Source organism: Camelus bactrianus, chromosome 30, assembly GCF_048773025.1.
Source record: "Camelus bactrianus isolate YW-2024 breed Bactrian camel chromosome 30, ASM4877302v1, whole genome shotgun sequence".
NCBI lineage: Eukaryota > Metazoa > Chordata > Mammalia > Artiodactyla > Camelidae > Camelus > Camelus bactrianus.
In genome coordinates, this window is record NC_133568.1 from 20,649,994 (window position 1) to 20,673,687 (window position 23,694).

At 39.4% G+C, this 23,694-nt stretch overlaps 1 protein-coding gene across 4 annotated transcripts in view; it reads left to right on the forward strand.

Moving 5' to 3' along the window:
- The window catches only part of SERPINB5 (serpin family B member 5), a 51,797-nt gene that overhangs the window by 4,846 nt on the left and 23,257 nt on the right, over positions 1-23,694 (forward strand). The window contains exon 2 of one of the 4 annotated variants that reach the window (XM_074355336.1): positions 15,891-16,004. The exons of the other annotated variants lie outside the window; for them this stretch is intronic. Coding sequence (XP_074211437.1) covers positions 15,976-16,004 — 29 coding nt within the window. The 5' untranslated portion in view covers positions 15,891-15,975. The remainder of the gene's footprint in view (positions 1-15,890; positions 16,005-23,694) is intronic. 4 annotated transcript variants of the gene reach the window in all.

Sequence of the window (23,694 nt, forward strand, 5' to 3'; positions counted from 1 at the left end):
ATTCTTTCAGTTAGTACCTTTTTAGGTATGAGAAAGTAAGTTTCAACATAGTCACATTTATCATTCTTTTCTTTCATTTTTTTTTTGTTATGTTTACAAAGATCTGATACTAGGTTATCTGAAACAGCAGTACACCTGCCTGTTCTTCAGCTACTTTCAGTGTTTCATTGCTTCATTTAAATCTTTGCCCTCTCTGGAATTTATTTTGGTGTAATGATTAAGCTCAGGATCTAGCTTTGTTGTTTTACTTTTATTATTGTGAATGGGTGGTCAGTTGTCCAGGTATTATTTATTTAACACCCATCTTTTCTCCACTCATCTGAATGGCTACCTTTGTAGTATACCAGTTTCTCACATGGATTTATTTGTCTGAAATCTTGATTTTTTAAAAAAATATTCCTTTTCACCACCTTTCCTTATGCCAGCAAAACATTTTTTATGACAGTAGCTTTATAATACAGTATCTTGTGGAACTGCCTGACTTACTCTAAGCAGAACAGAAAACTAGCTAACGGCTCACGCACGGACGCTAGGATGCTTGGTTCAGACCTTGGCTCCCATGTGTATCAGGCAGTTACTTAGTCTCTAAGCTGCTGTTTCTGCATCTATGAAATGGGGCTAGTAACACTACCTGTCTAATGGGAGAATTAAACAGAATTGGGCTTGGAACCTACCAAATGTTAACTAACCATAGTTTTCTAGATAGTTAATATTTTCTCATATTTACTTTTCCATGTTAACTTTAGCATTATTTTCTCAAGGCCCACCTAAAAAGCTTATTGATTTTGTAATTGAATAGATAGATGAGGACAAATGAATATCTTTAAACTATTGAATTTCCCTCTGATACCAAAAACAGGTAATGTCTTTTTTTTTTAAGTCTTCTTGTATGCTTCTAGGTAGAGTTTCATTTTTTTTTCTTCATATAGTTGAAAAGCTCTTCTAGGCCTATTTCTAGGTATTTTATTGTGTTATTGTTGCTATCATAAGTAGTATATTTCCTTCTCATATTTTCTCACTAGTTATGGTTTTTCTAAAATTTTTATTTATTCTTGTGGGAGAGGTAATTAGGGTCTTAATTAATTAATTAATTAATTTATACAAATGGTGGTACTAGGATTGAATCCAGGACCTTGTGCATGCTAAGCACGTGCTCTACCACCAAGCTGTACCCTGCTCCACCCCAGTTATGGTTTATGTGTAGGAAACCATGGGAGCCAATGCAGATTAATTTGTCAGAGCTGTTATTTCTAATAGATTATCAATATATTCTCTTGGAGTTTCTAGGTAAACAGTCAAAACAGCTGCAAACAGTGGTATCTTTACCTCTCTCCCTGACAATGTTGAAAGTGTCAAGAGTAGTCATCCTTTTATTTTTCCTAACTTTGAAGGAAATGCTGGTAGTATTTCATAAATAATCATTTTAAATGGTATTGTATAAGTTTTCTATTTCTGTGTAACACATTACCACAAACTCAGCAGCTTAAAGCAACACATTTTCATTGTCTCACGGTTTCTATAGTTGGGAAGTCCGGGCATGTCCTAGCTGGGTTTTCTGCTCCAGGCCTCACAAGGCTGAAATTAAGTTGCAGGCTGGACTGTGTTCTCATCTGAAAGTTCCGTTAGGGAAGGGGTACTACATTCAAGCTCCCTGAAGTTGTTGGCAGAATTCATTTCCTTGTGTCTGTGGAGTTCATGATAGTTCACTTCATCAAAACCAGGAATACGCATGTGTACACACACACACACACACACACACACACACACTTGGAGTCTCTGCTGTTTCAAGTGTCTGACTTTAGGAAAAGTCTTAGACCCTCTTTTAAAGGGCTTCACTGATCAGGTCAGAACTATCCAGGATAATCTTCCTTTTGATTAAGTTTAAATCAACTTATTAGGACTTTCATTACATGTGCAAATCTCTCACCTTTGCCATATTCTGTTGGTTTGAAGGTAAGTCACGGGTTCTGTCTATACTTAAGGGAAGAGAATTATACAAGGATCTGACTCATTGAGGGTCCCTTAGGATATGTCCACCACAGTAATATTTCACAAGACATCTCTATAAAGGAGAAAGGAAAAAATAATATTCTGTTTTAACATAAGATAAATATGTAAGATTTCATATTGTAAGTACTATATAAAATTTTTATTGGTTCTCTATCTATCTAATTTATGTTTTACAGGATTCTGGTAAGTATTACATTTATTAAGATAACAAAACATAAATACTTAGAAAAATGGAGTGACTGCCAGAGAGAGACATACTGTATTTTATCACTTATGTATAGAATCTAAAAAATATAACAAATGAATGAATATAACGAAACAGAAACACTCACAGATATAGAGAGCAAACTAGCGGTTATTAGTGGGAGAGGGAAGAGGGAGGGCCAAGATAGGGGAAAGGAATTAAGAGATACTAACTACTGTATATAAAACAAATAAACTAGAAGGATATATTGTACAGCACAGGGAAAATAGCCAATATTTTATAATAACTTTAAATGGAGCATAATCTGTAAAATTTTCAAATCACTATGTTGTACATCTGAAACTGATATAATATTGTAAATCAACTATACCTCAATAAAAAAAGAAAAAAATAGCATGACTAAAGACAGGTGCTTATGAAGAAAGGCTTCATGAAATACTGCTGCCTTGGGAAATTGTATGCGCTGAAAGCATTTGGTTTATAAAGAGGAACCACTTCTCTGTACCTTAGAAATATGCTAACCAGTACATAATCTAGCAGCAAAACTGATTGAGACATACAAGCTCTTACTGTCCGCTGAGTTCGTCTCCAGAATGACTCACTCCTGTCTTTTGAGCAGGCGAAAGCTCCCCAGGTTGCTGCCACCAAATCAGCACAGAGGTCTGGAGTGAGATTGTTGGGGTGGAATCATTTTTAGTTCAAAAATTAACCTGCATTTACTTCTCATGGACCAGTTTCAGGAGCAGGATTTGGGAGAGTAACACCTAGCGCAGGATGGCACGCTCTCCCAAGAGCAACAATACCATCATCACGCTAATGACTGTCTACATTAGCAAAGGAATTTTGCCTTTTGTTATCTAAGCCGAATTTTCCCCAAGAATTATAGTCTAATTTAATTTTCATTGTCCCATTTGATTGCTAAATTAAGTCAACTCTACAACGAGATTAGGCAGAAATAAAATAAATACACTATAAGAGTAGCAATTATGTGTTTTACAGGAGAAGGCTCGAATATGATGTCTGTTTAGTGTGTTTTTTTTTTCTTAAAGTAGTGTAATGGTTTCTTCACTATCTTAGAAGCTCATTATTATCAACTTAAAGCAAATCGGTTGAGACTTTAAGCTTTCTTTCCATTTTCCTTTTCTTCCTTTACAAAGTGCATAAACATATCTGCAGACATTTTCAAAGGGATATCATTGTATCAGAAAAATAAAAGTTGGTTGGGGTTTTGTGTAGAAGTGTCATGATTTAATTATGAGCTAAACATCTAGTAAACAGCACTATGGTAAATTTCTGAGTAACTGGTGAAGGTAATACTCTGGGTGGAGAGGGGTATGGGGCAGGACTAGGGACCCCTGAATGAAAGGCCAACCTGACCACTTAAGATTGAAAATCAGCTGGCAACTTTCTGCTTTGTGATTTATCAGTATTTAAAAGCAGATTTGAAAAGAATACGTATCAATGGTGAGATGAAAAAACCAAGAATTGCCAAACCTAAAAAATGTTTTATTGGAAGCTACTGTTTCAGTGCAACATGAGGTCAATATTTTAACTAGATAAGCCGTTTAATCCTCCTGTTTCTACTCTGTAATTGTGTTAGTCTTTGGAATCAAAGCATGTGGGATGGAATTCCTATTTATATGTGTGAATAGGTGTAAACTCTGGGACTTTAAGAAGAGACGATAGAATTGGCGACACACCTATGCTTGGACCAATGATACTTTTCAATCACTCAACTAACTGGTACTAACTGAACTCCTGTTAGGTTTGCAGACCTGAGTCTGGTGTTTTAATGAATCCAAATGAGAAGTCAAACATGGCCCTTTCTCCCCAGAACTTTTAATATAATTGGGAAACAGAGCAGTTACAAACAGAAAGAAGTCTTCATGGGGCAAAACGAATGATAATACAATGTGCACCTTATGAGTTAAAAACAAGTGGTGAGAATGAAAAAGAATATGAAAACAAATACATGTATTTATGTGTAGCGGGAACATTATGCTGTACACCAGAAATTGATACGTTGTCACTGACTGTGCTTCAATAAAAAACAAACAAACAAACAAAAAACAAGTGAGAAATGTTGGCTGCATTGATCACAGAAAAGGCTGGGTCTGAACTGTGCCTAGAAAGGGAACTTTAGATGCAATGAAGGAATTTACATTTGTTCATATAAAGACATTCTGTGCTACTGCAGAGAGTTGTCCTTTCATATTATCCAAATTATAATTACAGAATGAAACTCTTGATAGCTCAAGTGTTTATTCATAATCTTGGCCAAATTCCACCTTGAAAGAGAAAGGATAGGTTAAAAACCACATCCAATTCAATTATTTAGTTTCATTGTATTAAAGCTCAAGGTTGTCAAATGGTCTCATTACCAAATTATATCCTAAGGTCATGCTGGGAAAATATGCTATTCAGTGCCAGACAAACTGCTCCCAAGGGAAACTCCTGGCCAGTGGTGTTTTTGAGGTTGCAAAAATGGCTGTGTTTTTCATTGGAAAATTCCATCCTCCACCCCACCCCCCCATACTCTTGGAGGGTTCTTTGGCTCATCCAATCTGGTGCAACAAAGCTTTGGGCCAAACAGTTATCATGTAAAAGACACTCAGTAACACATGAATGAGAACTAGAAACAATTGTAAAAGCAATTTTGTAGTAGATTTTACAATGGGACAACTTAGGTCTATAAAAATCATAGAAGAAAGCAGCAAATTGTAGTGCTAATGACAAATGCCTTCCATATATTGTTATCAAGTATTTACAGGTTGTTAAAACAATATAGTAAGAAAGTCAAGTGAAGGGAAAATATAAATAAAAATGTGAAAAGACTGAAATGTTCAGCTTTCATTCTTCGTGTTTTAGGATCTGTTTTTAAAGTGGTGGGACTTTGTAGAAGCAAAAAGTTCAGGTTCCCTCTTAAAAGAGAAAGTGTATACCCCTATCAAGGCAAGGAATACCCCCTAAAGAAAGTGGTTTTACTGTGCCAGTGAGAAATTCCAGAAAAGGGATATTATATATATGAGTCCCTAAGGGGTGGATTCAGGTCGGGGGAAATATATACCTTGGAGAGAGATGGAGACATTAACTTATTTAAGAGTTGGCTCTCTTCAAAGACCCCAGAGTGTTAAGTGTCATGTAATTGATCCAAGTGGACAATATGTCAATCAACAAATCTAAATTGAGTTGACTATTTGTGGAAGGCATTGAACCCTCCAAGCTCCTTCTAAACTTTCCGAATGAAAAAGGGCAGCATTGTGCATTGATTGTCTTAAGTAGTGGGTATTACAACACAAATATGTTCGTGATGTGCTGACGGTGATGTTGTAACTACTGTGCGGTCTCTGCACACTGTGGTGTGGTAGGAAGAGCTCTCTCTGGGCTGGAAGTCCTGACATCCTAGGTTCTAATCCTCACTGTCCCACTCAGCAGCTTCATGGCCTTTCTTAGTTAAGAGAGGAGTTGGAATGAAACTCTGTGTGATTTAATCGGAAAACTCCAGGTCTATACTCAGCTATGCCACTCCCTTTCTTTTTGACCTTAGGAACGTCATTATTAGCTTCTGTCGTTTTTAGTCTGCTTTTTTTTGTGTGTGTGCGAAGAAGATGAGCTAGATCATCTCTAAAGTCTCGTGTGGCTTTAAAGCAGTCTCTCAAGGCGTAGCATAATTGTATTACATGAAATGACTAGGGATGCTGAGACGTGCATCTTTGCTTTTAAGCCCGATTTTTGAGGCACTGTGGTATAACATTAAGTATTACAGTTTTTGAAATGAGACCCAAGGACAGGCACTTAACTGCTCTGAAACCTAGTTTTCTTATCTTTAAAACTGGCCTAATAATTCCTACTTTACAAGATTTCTGCAAAAAAAAAAAAAAATACAGATAATGAATTACTATGTCTGGCCCATTGTGGGCATTCAATACCTGGTCGTGCTTTTTATTTTTTACCTCCATGAGCCACCTGATGCCAAAGTGTAGCATTATTCCTATGGGAAAATAAAATAGACTTCATAACGATCTACAGTTTCTAGGGCAGTGTTGTGGCAGACAGAGCGTAATGCTATCTTTTGTAATGGAGATGGTGATCAGGTATGAAATTTTAGGAAAACTTACTAATGGGCTCCAGGAGGAGTCCATTACTTTACAGAGGTATTGGATGTTACCTCTGCAATGCCTTTTTCTCAGATCTTACAGTTAATTCTGACACTTAATGCCCATGGTTTCCACAGGTAGGTAGGCTCACTCTGGCAGGGCCCTAGTTACTTGAAGGGCTATGATGTGGATTGGATGAACCGCCTTGGTCTGGCATTTCTCTTCATCATTCTTTTCAAGATCCTCTTTTTTCATCCTCGTATATTGCATGCCCACTTCTCTGTGCTGCTACACTTTTGCCACATGTGGATACTGTTGGATGCTTCCTCTTTCTTGCACAGAAGAGCACACAGGTTTCTGCCAACCTCGCCACTTCCTCTGTTTGTAGCAATAGTGATCATTGTAAGGTGCAAAGTTGGAAACCCTTTGCATTTTACACAGTAACGCTTGATTCTGGTATCAATTTTGAATTAATTAATTTATCCCATTTTTGAGCATCTGTTGTTCTCTGTTCTGGGACCTGGGCTGCTTGTTTGTTCTCACAAGTGAGCGTGGTTTATAGTCCAGCTTTGATGGTTTCACTGGGAACTCCCTGTAGGAGGCATGATCCCAATTCTCAAAGAGCTTATAGTGCATCCCTGTATGGAGAGATCGGGGGTAGATAGTCCTGAGAGACAAGTGTGAGCTGCGTGTTACAGGCAGCAGTTGTTGTTGGAAGAAGAGATTGCTCTGGGCTAAGCCAGGCTTGGCCGGGCTGGCTACTGAGAGGCATGAAGTTGAGCTGGCTCTTTCCCAGTGGGAGAGGAGAGGCCCGGGTGGGTGTGGGGGTGGGATGGTGCCCACCATGTGGTTTGTGCAGATTGTTCTCCAGAGCAGTTTCACAGAAGATTCTTATTGCCCAAGCAGTTCATAAGCTCATCTCTGCTGGGGACATTCTTTTTAGCCTAATGCAGGGAAGGAGAGTCATGGGAAGGGTGCCCTGTACTGGATGCATGAACTTGCCTGGATAATGTGTCCATGGTTAAGTCAATTTCCTCAACAGTTATGCCCAGTATCAAGAGTTGATGTGACAATTAAGATGGAACACACGTTACTGGGAGAGATCAGCCGATTGATAAATGCGAGGTACCACTTGTCCCTCTGCTCCACATAAATACACAGAGATGATACATGGGGTGCATTAGTATTTATCACCATAGTGTATTTACTTTATGTGAGGATTTATCCACAAATTCACAGATTTATGTGAATAAATCCAAATGTGGTTAATCTGTAGATTTCCTAGCTCTTTGTTATTTCCAGAATATTTCTGTGAGGGATTGAGAGGTGTTAAAAAATAATTTAAAAGAACACCTGTCAAATGTCTAAGCACAAAGAACAGAAGATTGTGTCTGGGGTTTCTGGTGGTTCAGCTCCCAGACCACCCTTTCTTGTTAAGGGGCCCCCAGGGTCCTGGTGCTGCTGTGACAAAGCAGCAACCAAGGAGGCTGGAAGTCCCATGTCAAAGTGTTGGCCACGCTGCCTCTGGACGCTCCAAGGGAGGGTCCTTTCTTGCCTCTCCTGGTTCTCGTGGTACAATACTTGGTTGGTGGACCCATCATTCCAGTCTCTGCCTCTGTGTCACATTGTGTTCTTTTCCCGTCTGAACCTCTGCACCCCAAATTTCCTTTTCTGATAAAGACACCAGCCATCTTGGACTTAGGGATGTCTTGGATATCCAGTATGACTTCATCTTAATTTTTTTAATTGAGATGCAGTAGGCACATAACATTATATTTGTTTCCAGGATACAACATAATGATTTGATATTTGTATATACTGTGAAATGATCTCCACAGTAAGTATGGTTAACATCTGTCACCACACATAGTTACAACTTTTTTTTTCTTGCGTACCTCATCTTCATTTGATGACGTTTGTAAAGACCCTGTTTCCTAGTCAAGTCACTTTCATGGATACTGGAGGTGAGGACTTGAACATGTCTGTTTTGGAAGGGCACACGCAACCCACAACACCCAGATTGCCCAAGCAGAAGAGGGAGGCAGGGCCCTGCTCCTGGGTGGAGGCTGGGGTAGGGGGTGAGGAGACAGCATGTGGACGGAGCATGAACCTGCAACCTCAGCGTGGGTGTTCCTGCTTGAGCTTTTGAATCCTAAGCGGATGGTCCACAGCAGCAAGGTCAGACTCCATAACCAGCAGTGGGATGAGTGGCCCTGGGTGTGGCCGTGGCCCCCAGGTGGGCCAGTGGGGAGGTTTCTGGCCCCCTTTGGTTCCTGCTCAATTCCTGAACTGGATTTTCTGGCCTTCCCTTCAGTTCTGTTATCGTTCTAATATCCTTTCACCTTATTTCCTCTCCTTTGTTTAGATTAGACAAAGTCAGTTTTTCTTGTTTGCAAGCAGGAACTCTGAGTTACGGCGATATCAAATTAAAGTAACGTATTATCCAAACATTACCAGAAGGTTCCAAGGGGCAGCAGAACCCGAGGACAATTAACTTCAGAAGAGTAACTGCCATTAAGAACATTAGTTATGATGGGACATTAAATATTGACTACCAAATCACTCTTTTGTTATAAATATTTTATACAAATGACCAAGCATAAATCTCCTTTATAAAGTAAGTAGTTAACATCAGGAAATTTCAAAATTTTACTCTTAGGTATCTAGAGGTCTGAAAGGGGAATTCAAATTGTTTTTAAAATTGTAATTCAAAGAGTTTTAGGAGAAAAATAAGAGGAATGCAAATATTATTACTCCTTTTAATTATGTTTTGGCTGTTGAAGCAGTTCCCCAATGGCAGGTTCATGTGCAAATTTTAAATTCTTCCACTCAGTATGAATATATTAATTTTCTTATTTCAACCAATCTGTCTGTTAACCAATTAACAATGTGTTAAAATAACTGATACTCCTAGTTTTTCGGTCCTAAGTGTGGTAAGAGGTCCCTCTACTGGCTACTCACTGAAACTACAGCTCTCTACCCAGGCCACTGTTAACGGATTCGAAAGCAAGCAGTTTACCTTTTGTTGTAACTCCCTTGAAAACTGTCAGAAATAGTAGCCTCAGGGCAGGAAAAAGAAAAGGCACAGATTAGGAAACCAGCTGTGAAGCAAATTTAGGCCTACAGCTCTCTGGGTTAAAATGAAAAATGCATCTCTATAGAATAATGCTGTTCAGTAGAAAAATACTGCAAACTGGTTGCGAGGATGAGCCACATATTAATTTTACATTTCCTAGTGGCCACATTAAAGAAAAAAGTAAAGTGGAGCAAGCAAAATTCATTTTAATTATGTATTTTTATTTAGCCCAGTAGATATAAAACATTATCACTTCAGCATGTAATCTGTATAAAAATTAATGAGATATCTTACATTAAGTCTTCGAGATCTGGCTGTGCTGTCATTTGTAGCACATCCCACTTCAGACTAGCCACATTTCAGGAGCTCAGTAGCCCCGTGGGGCTAGTGGTGGTTAACTAGACAGCATGGGACCAGAGGAGCTCCAACAGTGGACAGGAGCATGAGAGATACATGATATTTGCCGTTTCATAATTTACAAATCACATCTCAGGGTGGCATCTCACAGTTTGTCCAAAACCTGTTTAGGAAAGGACCAGTTAAAAAATTGACCCACAGGAGCCTAGAGGTTCATGTTTTCTTTGCATCACTTTTGGTGGTGCTTTGTTCAAGGGCTCCGAATAGTGTTTTGACATCATGTTCCCACAGCTTTCAAACATGCAGAACTTCTGGGCCAGGGCTTACGCCTGTGGAAGTGGTAGCAGGGGATCTGTGCACAAGCTGGCTCTGGGTATCGAGCTCCTGTTGGACGGTTGCTAATAGCTTTTCGGCTTCCCATCTGGCACGTGTCTGTGGGCTCTTGGGATGGCCGCAGTCTTCAGCGGTAGAACTCCACCCACCGCCCGCAGGGGTAGCCTTGAGACTGCCGGCCACACTCTTGGCTGGCTTTCCTTCCCCCTTCATGTGGGGTCTGAGGCTGGGTGGGCTAGTTAAACGTAAGATGCTTACATAGAATTAAGCTAATGAATGAATATATATAATTTAACTGATTAAAATAAATATATCATTAAACTAATTGAACTTACTATTGACTATGAAGGTCTTAGCCCTCAAGGGCATTTTGGGTGGGTCTAATTAGAAGGAGCCATGGGTTATGGTGGAAGGACATGGCTTTTCCAACAGAGTCCACCTCCTTCTTCCCCACAATGGGAATCTAGCTTAGGTGTGACGGTTTTGTATCCCAGCTGCAAAAGGTCCCCGGAAGAGGGGGACCATAGCTTTTTCAGATGCCCTCCTGTGCCTGCACAAACTTTCGGGTGACAGGGAGAACCTCCCTGTGGAGCCTGCTACCTTCCTGGGCCTCCTCCAGGTTGTGAGGCTCAGGCCCTGCCTGTTCCTCACTTTCTGAAACTTCAAAGGAGGCCTTATCTCCCCCGCCTCAAAATGACTTGCCAAGGGCTAGGCAGCTTGTGTCCCACACTGAACATTACCTTCTTGCTTCCTTTTCCAAACCCTCCTCTTCCCTCGTCCCAAACGAGAGGGTCTTTTATTTCACTGGAGTGGGGAACGAGGTGGGTTCTATTGTTTCTCTTTTCACATCTTTTCTGTCTTACTCCTTTTGACATCTTTGTTTTCTAATTCTGGCCACCCTGGGGCTGGTGGGAGGGCCTGAGAGTGTAGATGAAGGATGGATAAACAGGATGGGAGCCACATGCAGTCACATCTCACAGAGCTCCCTCTTTGTTCACCAGAGAACAGGGATTCTGAAGTGGCCCTGTGCGGTAGGCGGTGGTTGAGGTGATATGGGTGTGGGGGAGCACTACAGCTGTCAGGACAGAGAAGTGAGCCTAGGAAGGAGAGGGGCAGAGGTTCGCACCATCAGTGATGGCAGGTACTGGACCCGAGGGGAATTCAGTCGAGAGAAGTGGCATGGTAGTCGAGGTGGAGGAATTCAGAGTAGACAGACAGACCTACGTTCCGAGCCATTCGTACCATGGTTCTAAAAGTTTATTTCTTTTTTTTTTTTCATGTGTTAAATTTAAAAAGTGTTGTGGTTGGAAACAGATTGCTTATTTTATTTCTTGGGCATTAAAACTTACTTTCTTTTAACCCTGAGTAAATGCCTAGATGTTTGAAAATGTAATAAATTAAAAGCATGTGGTAGCTTAGAGAAATATTACCACACAGCCACACACACACACGCGCGCACACACACACACACACACACACACACACAGTGTCTGAGTGGGTCAAATTGAGTGAATGTCTCTTCAAAATGTGCTGTCTGAATGAGGCAGCGATGATGTCACTCATTCATTGGCAGTAAAGTCATGGGGACCATCATTGAGGCTGACAGGAAGTTAGAAAAATGAGTCCCCAGGGAAACACGTTGCTCCACTTCTAGTTTCTTGAGATGTAAATATGTCTCTGGAAGTGAATACAGATATGCGTTATTTCTTATCACCCCATAAAAATTTATCCCTAAGGTAGAGTAAACGTCTTGATGGATCTGTATGCCCAGCAGTCCTTCCTCAAAGGTACAGCTCAGGAGCCTCATTCCTGGGGTGGCTGGGGACCTGAAATGTGATTCTTTTTTAATTGGACCCCTCACATTCCTTCCCAGCCCTTCTTCAAAGTGTGAGTTCCTTGTGTTGAGCCAAGATTAAAAAAAGACAGGGCTTGCCCCACGCCCTGATGAAATGTTCTTTTTGAATGTGTGACAGAAATACATTCATTCCTAGAAACTGGAATCTGGCCATTCTCTTGTAGGGGCTTGTCAGGGTAATCCTTTCCTGGAACAAACCCCACTGGGAACTGTGCCCGGTCCCTGGGCAGACAACCTGCCCGATCACATTCACATCCCAAAGCCAAATATCTTCTCTTATGAGCAAATGAGTGAGTTCTCTTAGATGTTTTATGGGAGCAGCAGAGGGGGTGGATTTGACCGAGGCGAGAAGAAGGAAGACTTGGAGAAAGAGAGGAGCAGATCCTCATTGGTTTAGAATTATTCAGAAAAAGTTGAGTTTAAGTAGGGAAAATTCTGAACTATGGAATATTTGGAATATAATTTAACCTTTTAAAACATACATAAAAACTAAAATATATATGGTTATGAGTCAACTAAATGAAAGGATGAACTTTTTTTTAGTCCTACATTGTATATTAATATAAGTATAAAAAATTATTTAAAACTTTTAAGCAAATACAAATCATAGCACCATATATACATGAAAATAAGTTTCAGATTACTGAAGTAAAAAATCAATGGAGCTGTTTGGCTTTTTACTAATATTAAAGTAATTATGGTTTAATAATTAAAATGAGAACGCCTCTAAGGTCTTTGAAGAGACATTTGAGGGGGAACTCCCCTTTCCAGTGGAACAATTTGAACTCAAAGGTCTGTAAGGATATACCATATTGGTGACAGACTCAGATACCAGGAGTGCTGATTCATTAGAGCTTGGTGCATTCTGTTTTGGAAAATTATTTATTATTTATTCAATTTCTCTAATAGATATAAATTGTTGATCACAGGGGAAGAATTATTCCCTGTGTTGTCTGTCTTATGCTGAATGCCGGCTGAGGATGTGCAGATGGGGAATCGCTCTGTTTCTGTTGGGGAAGAGGGACGGGAAGATTGTTGGGCCAGGAACTGTGGAAAGAAGACTTCTTTCTTGTGCGAGACCTTAAAGATGAGTAGGTGTTCACTGCTGGAGGGAGGGGAAATGAAATAGTCCTGGTGGACTGAAGGACATGGCACCAAAGCAGGAAAATAAATGGTTTATTCAGGGAACAGGGCACTTCCCTGGACGAGAATAGGGGCTCCAGGTCAACTGGCTGAAAGCCAATTCACTGCAGGATTAATTCACTAAAGGAATATTCTTGAATACATTCAATGAATATATATGTACATATATATGAATGTATATAAGAATATGTATATATATAGTGTGTGCACAATTGTGTGTATATGTGTGTGTGTATATACACACACACGTATATGTAATTCTAATGGATACATTGGTGAATATATTATTTTTAAATAAATATATTACTTTCATGTCTTTTCTCTCCTTGAGCTGCAGAGGTGGAAGAAGCTCAAAAGAGGAGAGGGAAGGTGGGGAATCGCAACATATTATTAACTCACATTCCTCCCCAGTTGAACAGGCAGCTGTGTCTCCTACCTAATCTTTCATGTTGAAATGTGATAGTTAAATTGGTTTAGGAATGTCCTCATCCTGAATACAGGTTTAGGCTCATGTATTGTTCAGTTGGTCCTTTCGATCTGAATGCTAGAAGTGGTGAAAGTCTAAATGAGTGAGCCCCCAACTCAGAACCTTTGCAAAGATACAACAAAAGATCGTCTTTTCTAGGGTGAGGCTCCGAGAACTGTCTTTTCAGCGGGGTTTAGGAAACACTGGATACACCCCACACTTTCGGTCCTGAATTTCAGTATACATTCTGTTTAACTGAGGAAGTTGTTAAAAATGGAGATTTGGGGGCTCCTCCCAGAAATTCTGACTCAGTAAGCATAGGGTGGGGCCCTGCCCTGGAATCCTCATTTTACAATCAACCCTGGTGATTCTGTTAAAAGTGATTCCTAGCTCACGATTTGAGAAGTAATTCTCAACCCTGGTTGCTATTTAGAATTACCTGGGAGCCTTTTAAAAATACTGACTCCTGGGTCCTACCCCCAGATCAATTACATCAGATTTTCTTGGGGTAGAGCTAGGAAATTATCTTTGTTAAGTGCTGCCAGGTAATTCTAACATGTAACTTGAACGAGGAGGATCCTGGCTAGACCGCAAATGTTTAGGGCGAAGTTGGCATTCGATTGCGTACGTGGAGAGACTGGTATTTACTTACAATTTAAGATGGTTATTTAAACCTCACAACAATTCTGAGTTCCCATTTTACAGGTGAAGAAACGAGGCTCAGAACAGTGTAATTAATCTGGGGACATTTATCTTATGAGTGTTGGAACCAAAGTTCTCTTGTAATACATCTTGCTGCCTCCTTGCACTGAGAGATGCTATGGACAAATGAAAAATTTGTTTGATTGAGGTTTGGAGTGAAAATAAACTGATGAATGTCTTTATATAAGGCCTATATAATATTTTATAAGCTGAGTTGGGTCATGTGCATGTAATGGGGTGAGTGATTAGACCAGTGGGACACAACCTTGTCAGTTGCTGACTTTCAGGCACCTTGACCATGTGAAAGAGAATGAGGTCTGTCTCTCTGAGACATACCAGTGACTTCCTCTCACTGCAGCCAGAGACCCCTCTTCCACGAGAGCCAGTCAGTTCCTCGCAGGCAGGGGCTGCCTAGGACAGTTGCCACTGTCCTGTCTGGTCCATAGTCGTTTTGAATCTCAGTGGAACATTCATTCATATATAAAAATGGAAAGAGAATACTAAATTCCTTGTCCTCTCCTTTGCAGTGTTTCACACCTGATCTGACACAACCTTTATGGAGGGCTGTGACCATAGCAGTCATCCGTCCCCTACCTCACCTGTGATGTCACTGGCTGCCAGACTAATGGGGCTTGGCCTTGATTTTGGACAGACTCATACTTGCTCACCAAGAGCTCCCAGTAGCCTGGGGCTCTTTAGACACTGCCATTAACTACCCGCACGCATTGCTCCCTTAACGCACCTGCTAAGAGAGGGACTCGATATCGTGCTTCTCTCCGTGAGATACAGGATTCATATATTTTCTGCGTTCACATAAGGTTTGGTTAGGTGCATTTTTCTTCGTGGATCATGACACAAAAACTTTGATGTCGAAGGTAGACTTTGAGTTTGAGAGAGAGACAGGGTTATTCCTAGGGACTAGGAATATTTTAGGTTTTAGATTTTTCTTTTTTTTTTTCATGTTTACTGGTTTATTGTAAAGTATATGAAAAAGAGTACAGATGAATAGTCAGATGAAGAGGTACACAGGAGGCTGTTCTGTAAATGTCTGTGAGGTCAAGGTGGTAGATGGTCTTGTTGAAATCGTCTGTATCTTTACTGATTTTCTGTCTACTTGTTCTATCAGCTCTTGCAAGTTGGGTTTTGAGATCCCCAGCTGTACTTGTGGATTTGTCTCCCTTTTACATTTTTATCAGTGTTTCCTTCACGTGTTTTTGGTCTTTGTTATTAGGTGTAGGTATCTTTGTAATTGTTACATATTCCTGATGTTTGACCCATTTTTCTCTGTGAAATGTCCCTCTTTGTCTCTATTAACATTTCTTTTTTTTTTTAACATTTTTTTGATTTATAATCATTTTACAATGTTGTGTCAAATTCCAGTGTAGAGCACAATTTTTCAGTTATACATGAACATATATATATATTCATTGTCACATTTTTTTCTCTGTGAGCTACCATAAGATCTTGTGTATATTTCCCTGTGCTGTACAGTATAATCTTGTTTATCTATTCTACAATTTTGAAATCCCTATCTCTTCCTACCCTCCACCGCCTTGGCAACCACAAGTTTATAGTTTATTTTCTATGTCTGTTAGTCTATTTCTGTTTTGTATTTATGCTTTTTTTTTTTTTTTTTTTTTTTTTAGATTCCACATATGAGCGATCTCATATGGTATTTTTCTTTCTCTTTCTGGCTTACTTCACTTAGAATGACATTCTCCAGGAGCATCCATGTTGCTGCAAATGGCATTACGTTGTTGGTAGGTTTTAGATTTTTCAACAGTGCTCCTAACTATAACTAGAATGCTACTGTATGATGTAAATTGCAACCCAAGCCATTCCCCAATATAGCTCTGCCCAGTGTAAATTTCTTCTCTCTCCTTCCCATGGTCTGAAGTGACAGCTTCAACCTGAGGGCTGAATGGCCACTCCTGCTGCTCACTGGCTCCCCCTGTCCATCTTCCAGGGATTGTCTTAGCATCATCTCAAAGTCTCACTTCCTATCTTCTTTTCAGAGCCTCTAAAACAGCCCCCGATGCTCAAGGAGCGTCCAGCAAAGCATGATTTCCCTCCAATCTGAAGCTGGCTTACCACTACTACTTATATGTCACTTGGACGTTCCCTGTAGGATTCTTTTAAAAAATAATAGCTTTACTGAGATATAATTCACATCATATAACATTCACTCTTTTAAGGTGTACAATTCACTGTGTATTTTTTTTTCAGTATATTCACAATTGTGCACCCAATACTGCCACCTAATTTTAGACATGGCCACCACCCCTAAAAGAAATCCTGTGCCCCTCAACAGTCACTCCCCATTTTGCTCCAACCTCCCTTCTCCTAGTCCTAGGTAACCACTAATTGACTCTCTGCCTCTACAGATTTGCTTATTCTGGGCATCTCATATGAACAGAATCACATAACATATGGTCCTTTGTGACTGACTTCTTCCACCTAGCATGTTTTCAAGGTTCATCCCTGTTGTGGCGTGTGTTATTGCTTCCCTTCCGTTCATGGCTGAATAATGTTCCATGGTATGCATATACCACATCTTACTCCTCCATTCATTAGTGGATGGACATTTGGATTGTTTTCATTTTTGGACATTTATGAATAATGCTGCTATGGACATTCATGGGTGAGTTTTTGTGCACATGTCTTTTCATGAGGAAGGTATATACTGAGGGCTGAAATTGCTGGGTCATGCATTTAACATTTTGAGGAACTGTCAGACTGTTTTCCAAAGCAGCTGTATCATTTAGCATTCCAACCAGAAATGTATGAGGGTTCCAAGTTCTCTACATCTTCAACATTTGTGGATTTTTCTCTTTTTGATTACAGCCATCTTCGTGGGCGTGAAGGAGTATTTTGTGGCTTTTATTTGCATTTCCCTGATCACTAATGAGGTTGAGCATCTTTTCTTGTGCTTGTTGGCCATTAGCAATATGAAAACGAATATATGTATGTATATGCATGACTGGGACATTGTGCTGTACACCAGAGATCAACACGTTGTAATTGACTGTACTTCAATAAAAAAATAAATATTGTCCATTGGTATATCATCCTTGGAGAAATATCTTTTAAAATCCTTAGCCCATTAAAGAAATTGGGTAGTTTGTCTTTTTATTGTTGAGAGACAAAAATTCTTTATATATTCTGATACAAATCCCTTATCTGATTTGCAAATATTTGCAATTTTCTTTTGTCTTTTTCACTTTCTTGGAGGTGGCCTTTACAGCACAAAATTGTGCTGAAGTCCTATTTGTTTATTTTTCTTTTGCTGCTTGTGCTTTGGATGTCATATCTAAGAAACCGTGGCTTACTGCAAGGTCTCAAAGACGTACTCTTATGTCTTCCTCTAAAAGTTTTACAGCATTTACTCTAATATGTAGGTTAGTGAGCCATCTTGAGTTAATTTCTGCATGTGGTGTGAAGTAGGGCTCCAACTTCATTCTCCCAGCACCATTTGTAGAAACGACTGTTTAGGCCACTGAACTGTCTCAGTACCTGGGTTAGTCAGCTCAGACTGCCCTAACCAAATAGCATAGACTGGGTAATTTAAACAACAGAAATGTATATTTCACAGTTCTGGAGGCTGAGAAGTTCAAGATCAAGGTGCTGCCCCATTTGGTGAATTTGTGACATAAGACAAATTATGTGTTTGCAAAATGTAATGGTGGAACAGGCATAGGCTCTAGACATTCCTATTCCAAAAGGGAGAAATGGGAAAGAAGAAAAGGTGATGGGTCCTAAGCAAGTCCAAAATCTAGCAAAGCAAATTCCATAAGATTTTAAGGCTTATGAACAATAGAAATTTATTTCTCACAGTTCTGGAGGCTGGAAGTCCAGGATCAAGGCTCCCGCGGATACGGTGTGGCTGAGAGGGCCTGCTTCCTGGTTCACAGATGGCAGTCTTCTCACCGTGTCTTCACGTGGTGGAAGGTGCTGGAGAGTCTGGGAGCCTCTTTTATAAGAGCACTCATCCCATTCATGAGGGCTTCACACTCATAACCTAAACGTCTCCCAAGGGCCCCAGCTCCTGATACCATCATACTGAGCATTAAGTTTCAACATACGCTTTTTTGGGGGGAGGGAGGCATAAATATTCAGTCTGTAGCAACTGGCTAACTCAAGTGTGCTTCTGTGTGTGACAAACAATTCTGACCATATATATAAACATACATATGTATCTATCTATATATATGTGTGTTTTTCTTCATCCTAGAATTTTCACTTGAGCATTTTCTAGTATGGTAAATTGCTAACCATTCTGGCTATAGGTAAGATTATCCAAAGGCACCCCAGATGTTAGGTGAAAAATCACAACTTATTCAAATTGGATTTTAGGTGTTGACAAACGTGTTCTAGATTAGAAAAGGTGTTGTGAATCCATGAGTAATCACTGTGGCTGCCTACACTTTTCTATGCACGTGTTTATAATACAATTGATTTATGACAGCAATAGCTCTTTCACAACTGTTGGCCATTTAAACTATAGCATTGTAAAAATGAGACCTAGATTTTGTTTCCTCTGTTTGTCCAATCTAACATATAATCATTTGTCTCAGAGAATTCTGGAAAAAAAACATATTTTCATATGCATAAAGGGTTCCTGTAGGTTCCTGTTCTAGCTTTACATGATTTTTTTTCATTTTTATAACACATCTAGGTATTATTTTGACTAAAATCACAATTAGTAATTATAACACATAAGTTTTTTTATCTAGAATATCTTCTTGGAAGGTTTCTCTTCTTGTCGCTTGTGCTGTGGGGTCTTAAAACATTACAAAAACTATGTACATTAATTGAAATACATTGGAAATATAAGGAAAGGAAGAGAAAAACAAATATTCTATGAGACGTGGCTACTCCTGACCTTCTTAAAATTATTTTGCTTTGGCTATGCTCATCCTTATCATCATAGTCAGGTTCTAAAGCTTCCTCTTGTCACTTCAGTGGGATGAGGAGAGCAGGGATGGGGGCTGGGAGGCTGGAGAAGGAAGCCTGATTGCCTTGGAGCTTGACTTTGGGTGAAAATGACCCGCCCCTGAGTTTGCCACACCAGAACTTCCTGTAGTCTGGATTTTGCTGATGGAATCTCTATGGTATAATTTAAAGTTATTTATTGTATTTCCTGAATTTTGTAATTAAATCTAGAAGCTTGATCGTATTCAAGTCTGATCTGTTTTGGTTAGACTACTTCAAAGGTGATGCTGTGAACTGCCATCCAGAAACACGCAATGTCCGACTTAGTCTCTTTTTTGTGATGGTATCAGCCATTGATGATCATAGCCTGGATGTGTTAATTCATTAGGGTGTTCTAATCTTATCATTTTTTCTTTTTTAAGAATGTATTGCACATTTATTTATTTATTTATTTATTTATTTATTTATTTATTTATTTATTTATTTATTTATTTAAGTGGGGGGGCAGTTAAATAAGTTCATTTATTTATTAATTTTTAGAGGAGGTACTGGGGATTGAACCTAATACCTTGTGTATGCTAAGCATGCGCTCTACCACTTGAGCTATACCCTCCCCCTCTTCATTTTTTTCTTTATTCATTAGCTAGAATACATCTATAGAGATGTGAAAAGTGGCACATGACTAAAGAGGAAGCTCTTTACCAGCTATGTGGTTATCTGAGATTGGCATTGGAAAGGCAGAATGCATGTTGGGCTCTTTCTCTTGCATCTGTTTTCTTTCTTTTTTCTTTTTTTTAACGCATCCATTTTTAAAACAGTTGGTTAGGACAGTGTATTCTTTAAGACGGTAGAAGTAGAAGAATGAAACTATAGACTCTGCTCATTTGCCAAGAACTAACCATACAAACTCTTTCAGTACAGTCTCATCTGTGGTTTTCCCGGAGGACATGCCAGTGCAAATGGAAAACTCAACATCTGCGGCCAGATAATGAGCACAAAGAGTAATGTGGCACTTTTCACCTTCAAAGCGTTTCAGGGCTAATTATTCCTCCCATCTCGCCAAGAAGTAGGTGTTATTACCTTCATTTTAAAGATAAGAAAATGGAGACCTGAAGAAGATATGAGAGCAACTTGCCTCAAGCTAGGAGGGCGTCACCATGAACGATAAGGATATAATTTGTGTATGGCATAATTTAAAATGTCACTCTGAGGAGGAGAGATACAGAGAGAGCCAAAGAAAAGAGGAGCTGGAGACCACTGACTCAGTTCTGACACCGTAAATTGTGCAGTGTGCAGGAATTTGGGGACAGCGTGGGCCATGGGGATTTTCAATGAAGCCTTTGATATTGTAATGTCTGACAAATGGTAGGTGATGAGCAAATATCTGTCAGATGACTAAAAATGAATAATTTGCTACACTTTGCCACTGTGGAGCTCTCTATAGTATGACAGGGACAGAAAACTCTCTGCTAGATTCACAGTTCTCAATTACTGTACACCAGCAGTTGGAAGATGATGGTCATTTTTTTCTCGAAGTTAGTACTATTTAGTGTATGCTGATTACTTCTTGTATAAAGCAAAGAGAGTGTTTCTATTAAACTTTAAATATGCTTTGTTCATGCTGACAGATCACCTATAATTGTGAGACTCCATCAAACAAGAGATGATGTAATTCTTGTGAACTGGTCTTCACACTGGCTTGGTTCTCAGATTTTTTTATGGTAGAGATGTTGAAGTTAAAATAATCCCAGCACTTTAGAGCTGGACTATACAAAATTTATGTTCCCCACCCAGATTAATTACCCCAACAGCCTGGCTTAGGATTTAATAATTGCTTAGACCTTGGATAAGCTTGCCTCATTATCACAAACACCACTGTCAATGGTTTGAGAGTGAGGGGAAAAGCAACATAGGGTGTTTTTCAAAAGGAAGAAACCCAGAAGCTTCTTTCTGACACTAAATCTGTCTTATGAGTCACCTAACAACACCTAGTAACCTAAAACCCACGTGGTGAGCTTTATGATGACTTAGTAATTTATCTCCTCTTTGAAAAGAATGGCTAATTCTTTCCATGTACTGTAGACTTATAACTCAGGAATCAGATGCTTCATGTTTGATTTATTGAGCGAGAAATCTCAGTTTAATTTGTACTCCGTGTTTCTTCTTTCTATTTAATTCTCAACTCCTGTGCCAATAACCCTATTTATTGAGTTTTTTCTAAGGAACTGCATTTGTTTTTAGCTTTTCTTTTTCCCAGCTGAAGGCTAGCCTTGCTATTAGGCTGCTCAGGTATTAAAGGCATCCTTGTAATCTTTTGGACTGGTAAAGAAGGGGGATCTTGCCATTCTCACACAACTTCCTCCTACTCCATATCTGTTCAAAGACTTCTCTCTGCTTTCTTCAGACTCCTTCTCTGGCTGATAGCACCTTCCTGTGAAGTCATGACTGGTGACAGTAGGTAAATGCTAGTATGCTCATCAAATCCTGGACTACTTAGAGCTTGAAAAAAGTATGTGTTAAGACTTATATCAAGAACACGGTATTTTGGGGGGATGGGTATATTTCAGTGGTTGAGCACATGCTTAGCGTGCATGGGGTCCTGGGTTCAATCCCCAGCACCTCCATTAAAGAAGAAAAAAAAAGAACATGTTATTTTACACAAGGAGAGTGACTACATCATCTTGTGATATTAACAAGTGGTGTAGCTGACAATGTAGCTCTGTTTAGGGCTGTGCAAGAATCAGGATTCCGTAATGATGTGGGGGAAGCGCCATCATGGAGGGCAGGGGAGACTCCTGGCCAGTGAACGGCACTGAGCCTCAGGCAGGATGGAGCTTGATTCTAACCAGGTGAGCCAGGATGGTGGTTCTGCTTGTGGTCAGTCTTTGGGCTTCCCTTTCTAGATTTCCTTTGAAAAGAAAACCTATAGTAAATGCGTAAGGAATTTTCTTTGTTTCATTAATTTTCTTTCATTCTTGATCTATATTTAGAATTCAGTATTTACCCTTAAACTTTTTTTTTTTTTTTTTTTTTTTTTTTTTTTTTAGCAGTGGAGGGTGATGTGGTATTTGTACAGGCTCAGGGTTTGGATTCTGGGTTTCTGGGTGTCTGCTGGACTCCATCTCTTACTAGCAATTACTTAAGTTTCCAATATCAATTTCCTCATTTGTAAAATTGGTACCATAACATATAACTGACTTTGAAAGGGATAATATACATAAACTTTCTGTATGAAAGTCGAAAGATGAAAAGGTTGGGTATGCAATAAAAACATATAAACTGCAAAACATAATATAAGTTGTCATAGTGGTAGTAGTGATAAATATCCATTATTTAATATGAAATATCAAATACAGACTCCTCTCTTCAAAGTCTCAATCCTCCTCTCTCACCACAGTAAACTTCACTTTTACTTGTTTTTCATATTTATTCTCTTTGCTGTTTGTAAGACACCCAGACCTAAATGTAGAAAGTGGAAATTTCACATAAATTGTGTGTGTATGTGTATGTGCATATGTATGTGCGTGTGTGATACAGTCAATAAGTCTTAATTCCTCTCAAGCTTTAAAGACTATCGATTTTTCTTCCAATTAAAAAAGTTGTACCCAGGGGAGAAGGTATAGCTCAAGTGGCAGAGCGCATGCTTAGCATGCACAGGTCCTGGGTTCAATCCCCGGTACCCCCTCTAAACATAAATAAATAAATCTAATTACCCCCCCAATAAATAAAAATTTAAAAACCTAGCCTTTTTTCTTTATATTTACTATAAAGGAAAAATAATCTCTCTGAGATATGTAACTTTAGTCCAGTTTTTAGAGAGTAAAAATCATGATGGTTAATATTTATTGGACGTTTATTGGTGGCAGGCATTAGTCTAAGCACTTTACCTGTGTTATCTCATTTAGTCCTCATCCTAACCCTGTGAGGAGTTGCTAATGTCACCCCCATTTTACAGATGAGACTGAGGCAAAGGGAAATTTTAGTGGTTTGCTGAAAGCCATGGAGTCAAACAGCAGAGCTGGGAACCAGCGAATCTCATACCAGAATCAGTGCTCACTATTGGATGACCTATGTCAGTGTGGAATCTGCCAGAAGCCTATGATTTGGAAAGTATGATCTGTGAAAATCCAGTTCTAAACCATGGGAAGGATTTCAGACTCCAGTCTCTGGGGGTTTGGGTCTGGGAACATGCAATTTGATGGCACTTCCTCTCCTGATTCCCCACTCCCCACGCTACGTGATTCTGTTGCACAACAGTGTTGAAGAATCAGTAGCATACACAAGCATTTTGATCTAACTGCTAAAAAAAGAGAAAACCTTGATTTACCTGCTATAATTTTTAATTCTTTGTGTTCCAAAATATTCAAATAGCTACTCTCTTTCTTGGAAGAGGACACCACTTCCTTTCATAGCGATTGTTGTCTGCACCATGCTGTAGTTACAAATAATTTACTGCTCTCTACTACTAGATCCCCACTCGTGTGTCCTTTTACAAATTTCAGACATGTTTATTTAACG